This window comes from Necator americanus, chromosome I, assembly GCF_031761385.1.
Source record: "Necator americanus strain Aroian chromosome I, whole genome shotgun sequence".
In the NCBI taxonomy this organism is placed as follows: Eukaryota; Metazoa; Nematoda; class Chromadorea; order Rhabditida; family Ancylostomatidae; genus Necator; species Necator americanus.
Genome location: NC_087371.1, coordinates 2,775,865 through 2,794,538, shown reverse-complemented (window position 1 = coordinate 2,794,538; position 18,674 = coordinate 2,775,865). Strand labels below are relative to the sequence as shown.

At 38.1% G+C, this 18,674-nt stretch overlaps 2 protein-coding genes across 4 annotated transcripts; one reads left to right on the top strand and one right to left on the bottom strand.

The window, feature by feature from the left end:
- Positions 1-1,756: 1,756 nt before the first annotated feature.
- On the top strand, positions 1,757-11,479 carry RB195_004293 (uncharacterized protein; the record flags this gene model as incomplete). 3 transcript variants are annotated; one of them, XM_064181979.1, is made up of 5 exons in its annotated part: positions 1,757-1,864; positions 3,630-3,662; positions 5,012-5,878; positions 11,302-11,306; positions 11,374-11,479. In XM_064181979.1, 5 exons carry the CDS (start codon positions 1,757-1,759, stop codon positions 11,477-11,479), a joined length of 1,119 nt encoding a protein of 372 aa, XP_064033330.1. The 3 variants fall into 3 exon arrangements, with proteins under 3 accessions (XP_064033330.1, XP_064033331.1, XP_064033333.1); XM_064181978.1 differs by lacking the exons at positions 11,302-11,306; positions 11,374-11,479 and having other exon boundaries at positions 5,012-5,953; XM_064181980.1 differs by lacking the exons at positions 5,012-5,878; positions 11,302-11,306; positions 11,374-11,479 and having other exon boundaries at positions 3,630-3,725.
- RB195_004294 (uncharacterized protein) lies at positions 3,897-5,162 on the bottom strand (the record flags this gene model as incomplete). Its single annotated transcript, XM_064181994.1, has 3 exons — positions 3,897-3,959; positions 4,162-4,293; positions 5,121-5,162. The coding sequence occupies 3 exons, from the start codon at positions 5,160-5,162 to the stop codon at positions 3,897-3,899; spliced, it is 237 nt and encodes a 78-aa protein (XP_064033332.1).
- Positions 11,480-18,674: the final 7,195 nt, after the last annotated feature.

Below are 18,674 nucleotides of genomic sequence, written 5' to 3'. Positions count from 1 at the left end.
TAAACGTTGTCGAGATGCGCCTTTGTACATATGCGGGATCGCATTGGATGTAGACTCTGGATCGTAAGTGCCCACGTACCTACGGAAGCTGCTGAGGACAACAACAAAGACACCTTTTATGATTAACTCAATGCCCTGATGTCTAAAATCTCCAGCAATGAAGTGGTCATTTCCGGAATGGAGGTGAATGAGAAGTTGAAACTTGAACAGTATTCCGATGTGATAGCAAAATGATATTATCCGGTGGAGCACCTGTTGGACAACGGTAACCGAATGGTCGACTTATGTGAACAGACGTGCCTCATAATCGCTTTTATAATCGTCTTTTAAACGCGCTTCGCCCCGATGGAGTACTAGGAAAGTTCGTTCTCCTATTTGACGACATGAACCACCAAAGAGCTGCTGCAGTTTGAGCACCAGTCGGATGTACATCGTGAAGGAGCAACTGGAGTAACTGGACAAGATGAAACCTCTATTTGTTCAACTTTGCCATCCATGATATCATTAGGAGGACAACCTATAAGTGTCCTGTCCACATCATCTTCGCAAAATTAGGCTACCAGCACAGTTCAGAGCTGCAGGCGCGCGGTTTTGCGAATCTGAACTCTGCGGGCAGCCCATGACCAATCTCGAGTACGCCAATGATGTTCTATTCGCAGCAACACAACACTTCAACATGTTGTAAACCTTGTACCAAAGCTAACTGCAGCCTATGGACTTCGTCTCCACCCTGATAAGTGTATGCAGAAGTAGGTTTCCCGAGACTTCCAACCGGTACCAGAGTGGCCGAGCAACGGATCAAATTCCTCGATGAGTTCTGGTGCTCGGGTTGTACGCTTAAAAACGACAACAGCTGCGAGTGTGATATACATCAGACATACACTAAAGGTTCTGCATTCAACTCCTTGACCAATTGTTTGCGGTCGTGGGGGTCTCATCCCCCACGAAAATGAACTGCTAGTCTTCTTACCCGCTTCTTGTCCTATCATGTAAGCATCGGAGGCTTGGGCAGCACGGTCTACGAAGAAGCTTGACTGTATGCAAAGAAAACTCCTTAGGAGGCTACTTGGCTACTTTTTGCCCATAGTTTACCACAACGAAAATCCTCATGCGGAAGTCGATGTGACATCGGCAAATGAAATGTAGAGGTGTCAACAACTTGCACCGCAATAAAAAAAAACCGTCTTTGCTTCTTTAGCTACATTCGAAGACCAGCAAATCACGTTATCATGTTCTGAAGAGTCCGCCGGTTCGGGCTGGAAAAAACCCACTTGCCTGACGAAAGTCAGTTCAGCGGAGGCGTCAAGTTTTGCAGAATATGGGATAGCAACAAGCGGATCGATTCCTTAGAAGTTCTTGCTAAAGATCTGGACGGTTAGGTGGAGCTCTGCTCAAGGATGGCATACTTCATCAAAGATGCAAGCAGTCGCTTCAACCGATAATTTCAGCAATGCAGTTGGGGCAGACAAATCAAATTATTCTCTACGCAGTACGCCAGTAGTACGTACCTATCGAGGTGATGATCATATAAAAAATGAATTTACTCATTGGCTGGCACATGTTTGCTTCACTGTATCGCTTTTGATACAGATAAGAACTATACTAGTGCGACACTAGTTGTATTCGTCACTCGCCTTTGATCGGTAGGTCGGATCGTAACACCAAAAACTTAAAAAATGATGTGACAGGCGTTAAGTTCTGCACCTATTATCTATTGCAGATTGTTCGAGATTAGCTGTATGTGAATGGCCTACTGATGATTGTTGTGATCTTCCTCCTGATATTAGTTATCCTCCTTGCTCAGTTCGCTATTATCTGCGCAAAAAGAGAGTTAACAGAAACTGAGACGAGTCCTTTGCCACCTGTGAGTTCTTATGAAAGCTAGAAATCTTTAACACTCCATTCACTAAGAGAAAGAGTTGCCTTCATTTCTTGTGGTCTAATTTGATCAGCGTCGTGCCAAAATCCAGTGACCAGAAAACTAAAAGAGAGCAGTCGCCTGGTCAGGCTCTATCGCAGTCGGTTAGAGTTTCGGTCGTGGCTACAATTGATCGGAGGTTCGAATCTGCCTTAGTGCAAATCCCGCCTTCGATCTCTTTGGGTTCGATAAATTGGTACCAGACTTGTCCGGAAGGATAAAAACATGACTTTGCACATCGGCACGCAAATTGTTGTAAGGCTTCATGTCCGTTCATAAACCTCAAACGAAGTCTGAGCTAAAGTCGAACGTGTATGCACATCCCCATAAGAATTGATCAACGCCGAGCACTTTATTCTTTATCGTTTATATGTTCAGTTGAATATCACCCACCACTTCATATTCTGTGAAACGTTACGTCTGGTCTGATCCTCCTATCAACGCCAATCGCCTTTGGATCTTCTTTCACCGCTTCCGTCCGGAACCTTGTCTTGCGTCCAATTAGTTTTCTTCTCTTCGGATCTCTGAGAATAATCACAGCAATTGACAATGGATCTGATTATCTCTTTGCTTCTGGTCTTCGTTCTGGAAGATGCGAAGATGACCTTCCGTGACTACCTTAGAAGACGGGGCAAGATGTTTACGTTATCTACTGCCTTCCACTCGTAAACTACATCCACCCCGTAAAGTTCTTCAATCATGATATATGCCAAAATTACCCGAGCTTCTATCTAAGTAGCATCTTCTGCACGCAGTCAAGAATTTCGGCTCGGAATTGACCGCGGGCAAGTCATGAGACACTGGGTAAGCAAATTCATGTCTGCGATTACTAGATCGGGGATGTTTTACAAGTCTGGAAGAGACGGGCTTCCCGTTTGTTCACCTGACCTCCGGGAGACAATCGCAGATCAAGTGGCTCATACCTCTCCTTGGTACAGTAAGAAAAAGGAGTACCAAGCATCTAATTGATCAGCTAATACGGCAGCGTCAGGAAAGACGGGTTGCAGGAGTTCCCTGTTTGCAGAGGAAGAAGAGGCTTAATTTTTTTTTTTACCAATAAGAGGATAAAGTTTCCGGCGTTAATCAATCCGCTTGGGATGCACCCCCACTGTAACATTCACTTCAATTCAGAATCGTTTGAGGTTTACGAACGTGTATCTGGCCTATACAATGACTTGCGGTAGCCGGCCAATGTGTCAAGTCAGTGTTTTTATCCTCCCAGACAAGTGTGGTACCAATTTATCGACCCCGGAGGGATGAAAGGCTTGGGGAGCACAAGGGCGGATTCGAACCTCCTATCGATCGTGCAGGAAGCGAAACCTCTAACCGCCACACTACACCTGCCCCATCTTTATTATGGAAAGGGGATGATTCCGTCCATTTCTTCCTAATTGCAGTAAAAAAACGGTCCGGAAGATGCGGCGGGCGCAAACGGCTGGCGCGCTCCAATCGAACTCGTTGTAGAAAATAGCGCACCGGCGCGCTCGAAGTCGTATCTTCCGGGCCGTTTTTTTTATGGTAATTAGGAAGAAATGGACGGAATCACCGGAATCACCCTTCTCTTCATAATCTACGATCCCGTGTACGAACACTCCACCTGAAATTCATACCGCCTCAGACTCGTGGGATGATGCCTTTAATCAGGATATTACCTTCAAGGATCACCTACTGTGTTATTATTTCACGATTCAAAATGATTGCGACTTTTCAGGGTTCTAGTTCATCGTCTGCTCAAGCTGTTAAGGTTTGTTCAATTAATGATTGTAATAAAAATAAATCGATTGTGGTCAAAGTTAAATTCTGCTAGAATTTCTTTTACAAAACAGATTCCCCACCTCTTAATTGCATATTCTTCGTAGTCGTTTCAAGAAGGTAAATCACACAGTCGTCACCGATCATTTTAATCCAATGGTTCAAAGAGTGCACACATACATGGTATCGATTAGGCCACCCCGTCGAGCACGAAACGAGTTCATCCTCAATCTCGTTCTTCCCTCTTCTTTGCTCCAATAGAATTGTACACATATATTCGGGACCCACACTAAAAAAAGTACTGTAGTATACAAAACGACATGAAGCCCGGCGCAGTTGCGTAAACAGCCGCACTCGAATCGACATACGACATCGACATGCTTTCTACATATATGAAAAATCTATAATATATATCGAAATAATTTAGAAAAAAAAACTTATTGAAAAGAAACAGCGAAAGGACTAATCATAAAACAGAAAGAGCGACTTACCCATGGTCCAATCGTGGGTGATAGCGGGGCAAAACGTGGATCATATGAATCCACCACTACAACTCCAGTCAAAGACTCCGTTTCCTTCTTTTGCTCCCGTTTTGGAGGCATCGTTAGTGTTCTTCGGCGAGCCTTTAAGTGATATTAAGAAAAAAATAATTCTAAGAAAAGGACAGTAAAATCAAAAATTCCAATAAAGTACAAAAAATAATGGTAATAGATAAATTTAAATCGAATCAGTGCGAAGGAGCGTAACGGTTAGGATCGAATGGGGACCCTTGTTAGCATCATTTATCCTGGTCCCACCTCGATTCCAATCGCTACCTTCACCGCACTGCTTCGATCGCAGCCGCTTACGCAATTGCACCAAGCTTTATGTCGTTTTGACCCGACTATATGCCTGAAAGGTTTGATGGCGGCCAAAATTTCCGTCCATAATTGGTGTGTGGTATGTCGATGCGAGATTAAAAATAATAATGGACGTGACTCGTGATTTAAAGTCAGCACTTTACCTTTTCCCCTTAAAAAAACTTTCAAATAAAATTATTGTATTCAAAATGTTCCCTTAAATGGGTGATTCACTTTCTTGAAAATCCTCTAACCTCATGAGAAATTTATTTGACGTGAATCTTGTATAATTATTTTTGGCTCCTATGTGAAGAATGAAGTCTTCTGGTCGTTTCCCACTACCAAATAGATCCTGAAATCCATCATAGTCAGGATTTTAAATCCTCGAATTAACGAAAGACTGCTATCGTACTTAATTCTGTCGCCTTTTTATAATTAATATTAATGAAAAAAAAAATCCAAAAAAAATCCCGACCTCTAAAAAACTGCTTATTTTCTTTAGGGAAGCGTCGACAAAATAAGTGATGAAAAAATTTCAACTCAAATTTCTCTCGAAACAGCACCAGCTTATTTTGAAGAGCATGACGTGTTTGAATTAGCAGGAGAATTACCTGAACGAACAGCTGCCAGCACTGTGGGAACACAGTCTGCATCTGAGCGTAGCGCTCAACACATGGCAAAAATCGCTGAAAAATATCCTCCTGAGAAAGGTGAAGAACATTCAGGAGCGAAGCGTACGACAACAGGAGACGTGGAAGACGGAGCGGTGGTCGTTGAACGGGCAGTTCCGCCGCCGAGAGAGATATCGCCGAAATCGAGCAAAGTCGGTCAAAAAGCGCGGGAACCTTCACCGGAGCAATCCTCTGACCTCCCTCGGAGGTCAGCTTTGCTTCATGAAAGAAGTGCTGATATATGGGAATCCTTCAAAAAACTAGAGGAAACACAACCAGATCTGGTCGATTACACTTCGTTGATGGCCGATCCTGTAGTAGATATGGCTGAAATCGAAAAGAATCCTCCAGAAGTTGGTTCACTCGGTGATCTTCTTGTTCAACTTAATAGAGCAAAAGCGGCAAGAATACGAAACGAAAACAATGAGGTCGGGAGGGCAATGCCAAACGAGGAACAATCGGGAAGGACAAAAATCCCCGACAAAACCTCCCTGAGAGTGCCAACTTCAATTCCCGTTCCTATCAAAATTTCCGTCAAAGAGACTCCCTCGAAGAAATTCCCAGCCGTTGTTGCATCGAAAAGAGGTATTAACAAGCAAAATTTGTCAAGCGTAGTGGGATCACAAAAATCAAAATCAAAAAAAAGTCAGACGTCGTCAAAACTCACAAAACAAGCCTCGGAATCTTTAAGAAAGAACGTGAGTAGCAGAAAAAGTCAAAAGAAGTCCCCGTCTTCAAAGAGGAAATCGACAAACAAAAAGAAAGGAAAGTGACATCCGTATTTATTTATTTTTTGCAATAGTAATGGATCATTAACATATTCCGATGATAGAGCTTTAACGGTTTAAAACCTCAAATAAAGTGTCTTGTGTTTTTTTTTTGTCGTTCTCAACATACGTCAAATATTAGGACGAGAAAAGGAATCATTTGGATCATGGATAATAAATAAGTAAATGAAATAAATAATAAATAAAATTCATGAAAATTTATCGTGTGGAAGACGGCAGATCTGAAAACGATCATCCAAAAATGGTATATACGAGTGCGCCTTGTCCGCATTGGAGTATTGATCGATTCCAAATTGAACCAGCAGGGAAGATCAACGATAGCTGACAGTGGGGTCACAGTGTTCCTTCATGAATAACGAAATTGACCGCAAGATCCTTTTTCAGGATTTTAGGATCTTTTTTTTTAAAGCTTCAGCTTTTCATGGAATTTAGCAGATTAGAGTCGATTGTATGTCCTTCAAGATTGTTGCATTAGCAAATAAAGAGAAATAAATAAAGAGATAAAAAGAGGGACAAACAAAAAAAAAACAAATAAATATAGATGAAGAGGATTAGGGGTTTCACGCGAAAAAAGTTATTATCCATTTTTACCAGCTATATTCTACTTCGGTCCGATTAGCTCAAATGAATTCCACTACCACTTTAGAGGAGAAAAACAAGAGAATACGGTTTGGTATTTTCCTGATTCGATCTTGATTCGTTGATTTATGGTAGACATCTCTGAAGAAGTAGAATTACGCCACTCACAAGTTCAGGGAATTTAAAAATCAATTTTATGTAGCATGCGGTACGGTGCTTTTATGAGTGGAAAATCAAGATAAAATTCCAGTTTTGCGCTTTTTTTCCTCGAAATACACTATTTCAGACGTTGCTCACAATTGTGAAGGGAACTATCGCCTGTCCTAGATCCATTAATCATTAAATAATTCGAAAAGGCAATCCATTCTGCATTTTTACGTCGTCACATCAACATTTTCGTGGAAATGGAAGGTGCAGGAAGCTGTTTCCGGATGAATATACAAAATTTTCCTTGAAAATTTTAAAAAACACGTATTCCATAGATTTCCAAGGTGAAGGTGAGGTGACAAAATTCCAGAATCAAAATAGCGGGAGATCAGCTTCTAAGGACACTCAGCTTATCGTTTCACTCACGAATTCCTTTGTTTTTATCCGAATATGTGCAAAATCCGCGTAGTTGTAATTGTCAATTTTAAACGAGTGGGACCTTAAACGTTCTTTGGGTCCCAATGTTGTCAACTTGTGACATTATTGTACGAAAGTGGTGTTCCGTGCATTTTTCGTCCTTAACGGAAATCTGGATGACGTAAATCATCGCTCTCACTGTCATAGAAGTTAAAAAAAAGATAAAGGACAAAGCCGCTGGCGTATCAATCCACTTGGGATGCACCAACGCGTTTTTCTGTAACTCGTCCTCGTTGAGGTTTTGGAACGAGTGTTGGCCTATGTGAAGACTTGCAAGGTCCCAGCCGTAGCATTAAGTCAGTGTCCTTGTCCTCTCCGACAAGTTTGGTACCAATTTATCGACCCCGGAGCGATGCGAGACTTGGTTGGCACCGATGCGGTTTCGAACCATCGACCCGTGTGGCCATAGCGGAACCGCTTACCAACTGCGCCACACCCGCTCCCTGCTACGCTAGAAATAAAAATCTGGATCAAATCCACCGTTGCCGTTGTAATCAACGAGTTGTTGTGAATCATGACATTTGCCGTCGAACTGCGCATAATTATCTATTCTATCCTCCGTGTGTGCCTACATATCATGAACAATCAGAACTTGCTATGGAAACGAGGCGCCGTATGTTCGTGCACACGCACACCTTGCTATTTCTATTCATTACGTGTTGATCACGTATCTCTATGGATGTCGTGTTGAGTTGTGAAGCCGTTGAAGCCGACGTCGGCTATACTAGCACGAGAAGAAGATGCTAGTCTATAGTGTCCTGCTTCTGCTCAGATTAAATCCAGATCATAACGATCATTTTTGCTGGATTTTCATCACTCATCGACCATTTCATTTACCGTGCCTCAGTCTGTGTGCAGTTCTCTCACCGACCATATCCTCATTTTCTTTTTTTTTCTTCTAATTCTTTGAAATGTTAAAATGAGGTTCCAACGAATTTATAAAGCTCAAGTATGTACCACCATCTCCTCGTAGAATTTCTACGAGAAATAATTTCTTGAATTTCTTTTTTTTTCTTTGAGTTTCTTGAATAATTGTAACGAAAAAAATAGCTAAGATTAGAGGTGGACCGTTACTGGAGAACTTTACGAGGTATAAATCATTGGCGCCCATGCATCCGGCATAATTTTTGATCGTTTAGGGCTCATTAATGCGTTCCTCTTCGAAAATTTCTAGGGTTAAAGAAAAAATAAATGAAAAAATTAAAAAAAAGAGAAAACAAGTCGTGGATTTGTTTCAAAGCTTCTTTTTTGAAAAAATCAGAGAAAAGTAATTTTTGAGAGCAAGAGTGAGCCTGATGAGTGCTGATGATATATCGTTTATTATATTATTAGATTATATTACTATTTATTATTATATTATATTATTATATATTATATAATTTGTTTTTATACAGATTCTCGTCAATAATTAATTATCTGACTGAAAGCTTAGCTTCATAAATTAGTTACACTACATTTTGAGCGGGATAATATACCTCAATTAGCCTGATTCAAGGAATCTAGGGTGCTACAAATGGATTGTAGGCAGTTGAAATATGGCCTCTAAAGGCTTTCACTGTATTCAATAGTTTCTGTGATTTACTGACATAGTTTAGGAGATTTTGACCTACGCCAACAATTACTATGAGTGCTTTGTCACCGAAATTTATCAAATTTTTTCTTTCCTGCGAGAGTTTCTGGAATTCCTTATTCTCTGAGGGTTTTGTTTTGAGCATTCCAATTCTCCAGACGGTGGGTCTTCTCAAACATTTTGAGGGTGGGAGTAACATATTCTTGATTGATTTTTTTTTGATTTTTTTCGCTTAATTTTTTTCCCTGAAAAAAAATGATTGTGCAAACTTGAGGCGAAACTATCCATTTTTCAATTTTCTTCTTTATCTTATTTATTTTGACTTTTTTTTTGAAAAAATTATGTAAATTATTTTCTCGTCTTTGGAGCATACATCAAAAAATTCCCGCCCAGATTTCAAAGGAAGACATCTGATTTTCGGTTTATGTTAGCCCCTCCCCTTTCAAAAATTCAAGCAAAATCTATTCATTTTGAATTTTTTTTTAATAAATGTAAAATTTTCCTCATCACATAGACATTTTCTTCTGATGAATCTATGAAACCGTCGTTATTCAAAAAAAAAAAAATCACACGCCGTTCGCCTCAGTTTCCTCCTTACTCAATTGCTCAACTATTTTTCCTCCTCATTTTTATTTTCTGAGTTTTCCCTCTTTAATACTACTAATACTGTAATGCATTCACGTTATATGACTAGAGAAAAAAATCAATACGTCTATAACATTGAATGACGCCTGAAACCTTTAAATGCTCATATATAAAGTTTTCTTCTACTGTTTTAAGACATGTGAAACAATTTTTATGTTTTAATTTACTCGTTATTTTCTTTAATTTTTATTTATTTTTGAAGTTATGTTTAGTTTCAAAGAGGAGCTATGATGAAAAGTAAAAAGAGAGCATTTTTTCGTCATATTGAAAATCATTCCCACCTGGCTGAATGACGGAAAAAGTCATGGATTTCTCAATTTTCCAGTTTCTAACTGTGACATTTTCTGGTTTCATTCTTTCATCAATTCTTGACAAATGACAATTCTTTTTCTTTTTTTCTCTTTTCAAAGGCTTTAATTTGTAATAAATTCTTTTTTTTTTTTGCTGGAACCACCTTAAAATCCGCTCGGAAGCCATGATAACCGCATTGTACTGAATGAAACTTTGTTTTGAGAGTCATAGATCAGGTGATTCGGCTGAGATTTTAATTTCTTGTTTATCTTCGGGAATTTTTTCTTTCATAGAACAATTTGAATGTGATGAAAAGATAACTTTCTTGGTAGAGTTTTTTTTAAAATGAAAAATCAGAGAAATTGACTTTGTTGGTAGAGTTTTTTTTTAAATGAGAAATCAGAGAAATACCCTAAGTACGTATTCATTGCCACATAATTAGTAAGTGCGTTGGAATTAGATCCGTTATTCGAGGCTTCATTGATACGTAAGCGGATCGAAGGACATTCATCAGCCTCGTTGCCAAGCAATTTCACTTTTCACTTTCAATCTATCGTAATTAGATGGTGTTCTGATTTTTAAGAAACCCATTAAAGCACAAATTTGTCAATTCTACGTTGATCATATCTTCTACTTTCTATTTACTGATTATTCCTCTCTTAGGTAGCGAAATGCTTTATGTCGTTTTTTTCTTTCACAAATAATTTTTAAATTTTTATTATTCTATTAGATGTAAAACTACTTAGTGTTGTTTTTCACGAAGAATTTCAAATCAAACTTTTTTTCGTGTTTTTTTTTAAATTTTCATTAATTAGGAAATCAAGCAATATATTTCAAACCATAAGACTCAATAACTCACTTCCTTATCTACCACTAAAAGAGAAAATCCCTCTGCTTACGGAATTCGGAGTTTTTCTGGAGTCAAAGAAGAAGGACAAGTGATTTTAGACATCGTTTAATTAATGCTACTTCTTGCCCGTTAAAAAGTTACACATGAGCAAAAAAAAAGATGATTGTCAATTGGATTAATTGGATTAATGTTGGGACTGCATGGTGGATAAGGTGGAACTTTCCAGGCTACCTGGAGAAAGGTGAATCTATCCAGCAAAGAGGAACGAAAAGAAGTGAAGCGTAAAAAATTCATTCTGAAAGAAAATGGTTTTTTTTTTTCGCTGAGAGTTTAAAATATTATAGAGAAACGAAATGACAGTGTAATAAAGATAAGTACTGGCGACAAGAGCGTTTCTCAGTTAAGTTGAGGTGAATTTACAATCCAAAGTGATGAGGTGGCTATTTTATGATCTATTTATTTTATTTATTTTATTTTTTTCGCTTATTTGCGATTTAAACACGCAAACATACATTTTCAACCTACGTTTATTCTAATTTCCACCGCTCCGTTCGTCTTCTTCCGCTATTAAAAATCCATTTGTTGTTCGTTCATCCGTCGGACACCTCCATTAAAGATATTTCCTTACCCCATTAAAGACATACATAATATATTCACGGATACCAACATAAAACAGCCATCTCACCACTTTAGAGCATTTTTTACATCTCATTTTACAAATTCCGCTCGGCTGAACTAACAAACGCTCCTGCCACCAGTGCCAGTCATCCTTAGACACTGTCATTTCGTTTCTCTTTAGAAAATTTTTACAGCTCTGAGAAAAATAAACGAATTCTTTTCTTTCAGAATGAATTTCTACGCTTCACTTCTTTTCCTTGCAACAATGACGATGATTTCGTTCCTCGCCCTCGCTGAAGATCAAGATCCTTACTTTGCTTTCAACCCTCACTAACCCGGTCGAAAAGCACGTTCTCGGTCGATTTTCATGTTGTGGTCCCTTCCTCAACTGATTTCCAGCCGAATAAATGTGAATGAGCATGAATGGTTGAACTCTCAAAGTCCAACATTATGAGTACAGGTCCCCATTCGAAAGAATTTCTCCTCCAAGTTTGAGCTTCTTTGAATCTTGGAGCATCGTAGAGTTTGATTGTGTACTACTTTTTAAGCAGAACCAGTATTGTTCTAATTTAATTATTTTATTTTTTAAAATTTCTATTCCGGAAGGAAATCTAGAGGATAAAACGAACGATGGTGTGACAGGTGTTGCGGAGAACATTTAGAAAAGAAAATAAAGAGAAAATTTCTGAGAAAAACACCTTAACCGATTCCACACGGAATGTTCTGATCAAGGCCGCAAATGAGGTTGTTAAAGGCATCACCTCACGAATCTGAGGTGATACGGATTTCTGGTGGAGTATTCGTTTACGGGATAGTAGATTATGAAGAAGGGGGTGATTCCGTCCATTTCTTCCTAATTGCTGTAAGAAACGGCCGGGAAGATGCGGCGCGTGCACCTTGGCTGGCGCGCTCCAATCGACCTCGTTGTAGAAAATAGCGCGCCGGGACGTTCGAAACCGTATCTTTCGGGCCGTTTTTTAAGGCAATTAGGAGGAAATGGACGGGATCACCCTTCTCTCCATAATCTACGATCCCGTATACGAATACTCCACCTGAAATCCGTACCACCTCAGATTCCCATGGGATGATGCCTTTAAGGTTCATGGTTGAACTCTCGAACTCCAAGAATTCTGAGTACAGGTCCACATTCAGAACAATTTCTATTCCAGAAGAAAATCCAAGTTTGGAAAATTTTTTAAAAACTAAATAGATTAAATTTTAAAATAATAATACACAATATATAATACATTTTAGTATAAGAAATTTATTTTTTTAAAAAAATGCAATTTTTTAGAGCATTATGGAGGGAGTGAACGCGCCCATATACTCCGATTGCAGCGAGGAGTGACGCTAACGGGGGTCCACCCGAACCGCAGCCGCACGCTTCAACGTGCCGCTTCGCTTCGCCACTCACGCCACTGCGCGCGAGCGTCAGATCGTTTTTAACCGACTATAGTCATTGTCGGTCAGTCGGTTGCACTACGTCTCGGCCGCAAAAATACCCGTTTTCCCCTTTTTAGACTTAATTTTTTAATAGCGATGTGAAATAAATCATTATGGCTGAAAAAATAAGATGTTGTCATTCATTGAATACTACTCATCAGACCGCTGTTAATTACGCTATTCAATACATAACATCTATGGCTTCAAAACACCTATAGGGGATGTTTCCGATGAAGTCTGAGAGAAATTGAGGCCAAAAAGATCAAATCCTTATTCTTATTCACTACCACATGCGAATAAACGCATTTCTTCACTTTAGGTGATATAAAAATAAGAATCAGCGGGAACTCTGGGACTAAGTAAATTACTTTTCTCTAAATCCTGTTATATATAGGAAATAAAGTGATTGTAGTGCCTACTCTTTCTTTTATTTCTTTTTCTTGAAAAAAAAAACCTCTTAGTCAGGGAAGAATTTTTCCCAGTAATCCGATCATCCCTAAAATAATCCGGTATCCTATATTTTATTTATTTTTCTCGAATAGAATGGACGAAAAAAAATTTGCAAAATTCTTTCTATTAAATAAAATGAAACAAAAAAGAATCTAAAAAAGTCTAGAATATATTCTATTTTATTTTCTACAGTTCTATTTCATCTTCCTTTTGGATTTACAGTACATCTGTTCCAAAATTCTCTCGCCCTTTATAAAAAGCACTCGTAAAATATAATTGAAGGGTAATGTTTCTCGCAAAAAAACAATATAATACTATAATAATACATTAAAAATAATGTATGGAAAAACTACGGCAGATGCATCTTTGTGCTATTGGTGCTATTTAAACGAAACACGAATCTGGCCTGATATGGATTGCGCCCACCCCGCCTACGATTGGTCGAAAGTCCATTCGGACGAATCGCAGGTGGGGGCGGGGCACAAGAGTGGCCCGTTGCAATAGAGGACCTCGTAAGGAACCGCATTCCGATGCCGTCTGTTTACAGTAATGCAAGGAGAGATGAGCAGAACCACTCCTGTATTCATAATCTACGATTCGATGTACGCATTCTCCAACGAAAATCCATATCACGCCAGATCCGTGCGGTGGTGAATTCAATAGATCAAAAGTTTGTTCTCTATGAATTTTATTTATTAATTTACATTGGTGACATGTGTAGCAGCAAATTTCTACCAGAAGATTGATTATTACTGATTCCTCCCGAGCTTGTTTTGAAAATCTCCTCACTCGAGAAATTCGCGCGGCGTAGTCGGTAAGGCGTACGAGTGTGATTGGCCAATCGATGACGGTTCGAAACCAGCCTGGAGCCAACCAAGGCGTTCATCTCTCCGAAGTCAATAAGTTGATATCGGAGCTGTTCGGGAGGATAAAAGCAGTGAAGTGACACATCGGATCCCCATCATCCCCCTCCCGCAAGAGGATGGGCTCATAAACCTCAAATGAGTGCTCAGTTTTGAATTGAGGACAGGAACGCGTAGGCGTATCCCAATAGCGTTGATCAATGCCGTGCGCTTTATCCTTCAAATTTCCTGATCTGATCTCTGATCTCCGATTTTTCTCGGTTTTTTTAGATGATAAAAAAGTCCTTGGCGTCTATCAATCCGCTTCGGATGCGCCACCACAATGGACTGCGACATACCACTATTTTTATATTGTTTACTGTTTATCTCGAATCTACGAGTCTAAGACAGAGATATGGCATGAAAATTTTGAGCATATTCATTCTCTGAGGTTTATAGTGTTGTGCACGTGGAAATCACGTGCAATTCGTGAATAGTGACGTTGGTCGGGATAATTACGGGTCGATAATTGCGCTATAATAGTAGATTATGGCAACGCTGTGTGCTTATACTTAAAAGGATCGATATTTGAAATATATACTCAACATCAGAATGCTTATTTTACTAATATTGAAATGATTTGAGGGGTACACGTACCAGATTATAGGAATAATGGTTATAAATATATATTTAGGAAATAATAGTATTTAAAAATTTTCGATTTCATGGCTATCACCTGTTCTGGGGAAAATTACCGAGAAAAATTACTAGCACAATTTTCCGGAACGAAATAATGAAGCGAACAAAATACTGGAAGGAACGAAATATTAGAACGAGCAGGGTATCAAAAATATTGAAGATATACTCGTTATGGGCGCGTTAGTCCTTCCTAAATATAATTTTAGATTTATTTTAATCTTTTTTTTTTCTGGAAAATTATAGCTATTTAGATTAGTTACGCTTATAATGGGAAGCGAGGTAATGGGGAGAATATTTATGATTGAGCACAGACGAACGTTTTCTTTTTTCCTTGGAAAAAAATCAATCAGCAGCCAGAAGAAAAAGAAAAACAACTCATGAAATCCTAGACTTCGTGAAAAGACTGCTCAGATTCAATTAGAAAGCCAAAGAAAAGTTTTTGATGGGACTGGACGAGCTTATAACTGGGAAATGAGGGGATTTCAGGGAAATTAGGATGATTTGAGAAAAAAAAATGGCGCCAGAACTCAAAACGAAGTTATTTTACCTTAATTTCGTTCTTTTGCTGTCCATGAATAATTTTAGAATTTCTTCCGTTTAAGTACGTCATATTGCACTTCAGTACATAGCTGATCCGGAATTTTTCCTCGACGAGAAAAGAACATAACAAATTTGTGATGCGGAATAATTGGCGCGGAAACGAACTGGTCAGCTGCACGAAGCTGACGGAACTCAATAACTCATAGCACTACCAGGAAAACTCTAACCACATCTCCCAGAAAATATACGATTTCTTTCCTCCAACTATTCTTTTCTCATATTCTTATCAATTTTCTTCATAATATAAGGAAATTTAACATTAAAGCTTGAAAGAATTACACATTGTCATACAAATTTTTCGTTTTAATAACTTTTGTGAGAGATTCCATCATCTTTTTATCCGTTTATTATCTTTTTTTATTTTATTTTTATTTATTATTTTCGTAAATTTTATCTTTGACGTCGAAAATTATGCGCATTTTATTTTCCCGACTCACCATCTTTTCTCATAGTTTTTTTGTGCCACAATTTATATCAAAAGATCTATGTCTATGTTTTACGTGGTTAGAATCCTGCAGGCATGGTTCATCCAGAAGTTCGGAGATTATAGGATTTTCCAGTGGTTACTATGCAAAAAATCTCAAGAAAAAGCCAATGAGGAGCACCAAGTGTTCAAATTTTGTTCTTTAAGAAAATTTTCTCCTCGAATTTAGAGATTTCCACGAAGAATTTCCTGGAAACACAGGATTCTGAACAGATTTTTTCGTATTTTCCACACATGGTGAAAGATTTGTTTCTGTGATCTACGATAGAAATCAATTAGTTTGACATCTCTACGGCCTACAACATCAATTTTTCGCCAATAATTTTCGACGACAATTTTTTTTCCACCTTACCTACCAATGTAATTTAGGAATTCTCTTCATTCCTTCTTACGTTTTCTTACATTTTCTCGGGGTGTTTTTTTTTCGCGGAGAAATGAGTTGTTCGTTCTTTAACACTTTGCCATTATCATTTTTCACGCAGAAAGAATTTTTTTCTCGATTTTTTTTCGTACCTCATTACCATTGCCACCGGATCAGTTTTTCCACAGTTATTCGAATAGAAAAACTGCAATTTATTCACTCCATCTTATTTCCATGACATAAAACATTCCATTCGATTGTATAAGTCATTTACGTATACATAATCAAAGATTTTCAAGCGCGAAATTGTTTGCATGTCAAGGTTTTTTTTTCTGGTTTCTGAAATAATTTTTCACATCGTTAACGTGGTTGAGCCATTCGTGGAGAATTATCGTATTCATATGCATAGTAGTCCAGGTTTAGTACGATGTTCACATTTTTCTCTGGTTCGGTTTTTTTTCGCGCTTCTTTCTAATTCCATTTAGGACCACGTAATTTTTTAAAATGTTTCTGAGTCCCAAGCTGCTCATTACTTTGATATTATTTTCAAAGTTAGTGTTATTTCCAACATTTTTTATGCAATTTCACTCGTTGGAGTTAGAAAACGGTGTGGTAGTGCGACTAGATCGATCAATAATCGCTCTAGAAGATTCGAAAGATCAGGAAGAACTGCGCTCTAAGCAACAACCTTATTGTTTTTGGTGAATGTTTCAAGATTAACCGCAAAAAAGGCCTTTTATTGTGTTTTATATTTGTTTACCAAATATGACAAATAAACAATGCATGCACTCAAGGTGCTCCGCATAATTCTGGATGTGGTCAAAATCATTTATCTATTTTTTACTTCATTTATTTTTATTTTTTTATTATTTATTTTTTTAAGATGGAAAGTTTTACGATATTTCGCTAATCCCACCTTTGTATTACAATATTTCTCTCACTTTCTCATATTTTAGTATCTTATTTTATATCTTATTTGTATTTTAAGGGGCGGTAGCGCAATCGGTAAGAGGTTCCCCTGTGACTGCACGATCGATTGGACGTTCGGTTCCGCCTTAGTGCTAACCAAGCCTTTCATCCCTTCGGGATCACCAAATTGGTACCAAACTTGTCCGGAAGGATAAAAACACTGGGTTTTCGCATAGGTTCCGCTTCCGCAGGACAGAGTTATAGGCTAGACACCACGTGTTCGTGAACCTCAAGCGATTCTGAACCAAAGTATGGACGCGGTGGCGCATCCGAAGCGGATTGATTAACGCCAGACACTTTGTCCTTATCCTTATCTCCAATTTTATAGTCTTATTTTCTAGTATTTCTTACTATTTCAGTTTTTTCCTGTTTCAAGGACGAAATTTCTACTTTGATGGAGGACGGGGAGGGCTGCTAAAGTAGAGTTTTCTGAGACAATAGCCTGAGAATCGACGGAAACACTAGTCACTGGTGCTTTATTCCTTGGATTTTTTCCCATTTAGATATGACTGAGATTTTTCTCTGGTTCTATATTATCTGTTCACCTGGGAAATTTCCAAGATGTAAAAACGAATATTTATCGAGAGTTTACCTTAATATAGAGTGATTTTGGAGCATTTAGATTGTTTATGCTGTCCACCTTTTTTTACTTTCTCCATCTTTTCCGCATCAATTCTTTCACGTCACAATCGATACACGCTTAAGTAGTAGGTTCTTTCCTTCCATCGCAAAAAGGAAATTTATCGAAAGAATAGAATAAAATATCTTAAATTTTGAAAAAAAAACCTGGAAATTCTGTGAAATCGCTTGTAGTTTTTAGTGCTGATCACTTTATTTTTCTTTTTTCCATCTTCTTTTTTACCACTTTTTTTTATTATCTCAGATTTTCAAGGGGAAAACAATTTAATTGGAGTATTGTTTGATTTCTACTTATTTTGGCTATTATTCGGATATATCTATCAATGTGTTTTTTTGGGAAATAATTCCCTCTCTAGAACCATTTTCCTTTATTTTGCTCTTTCATATCGAATCCTAGTACCTTCTAAAGTGTCGAATATCGAATATTCGACTAGTGAACAAATTTTGAATATCGTTGTGAAACGAGTGAGTTGTTCGAATAAGGGAGCTCTTTGAATGTTTGATTAAATGAATAAATGTTAAAACGAATGTCCGCCATTTTCGCACTCTCCTTACTACAATTCGATAAATAATCGATACTTCCTTATTCAATAAACGATTTACGTATATGTGACTTATCCGGATTTTCAATCTTCCTCAGATTTTCCACCACTCTTCTTTTTAGTTTTTTTTTTCTTTACGTAATCTATACAGTTAGCTGGAGGGTGTATTTAAGTGCACAGTTATTTTCTATGACAGAAAAAAAACTTAACTGCAGTCAGATAATTTTTTTTGTTGAATAATATTTTTTCTTCGGGGAACGAAATTAGAAAATGCAACGGATTTGCGTAATAGAGATTCGGGTGACTCGGATATTCGGAGTTATATCTTGGGGAATTTGCAGCCCGTTTTCAGATTCTCACACCAGGATTTGGTCCCAGCACGATCATGAATGTCACGGTAGATTGATGAAATAGATTTTTTGTTGAATTTTTGATTTTTTTCACTGCCGAAAACCATTGCTCCTTCTGTGACGATTAATTGAGGAATTTTAATTGCGTGT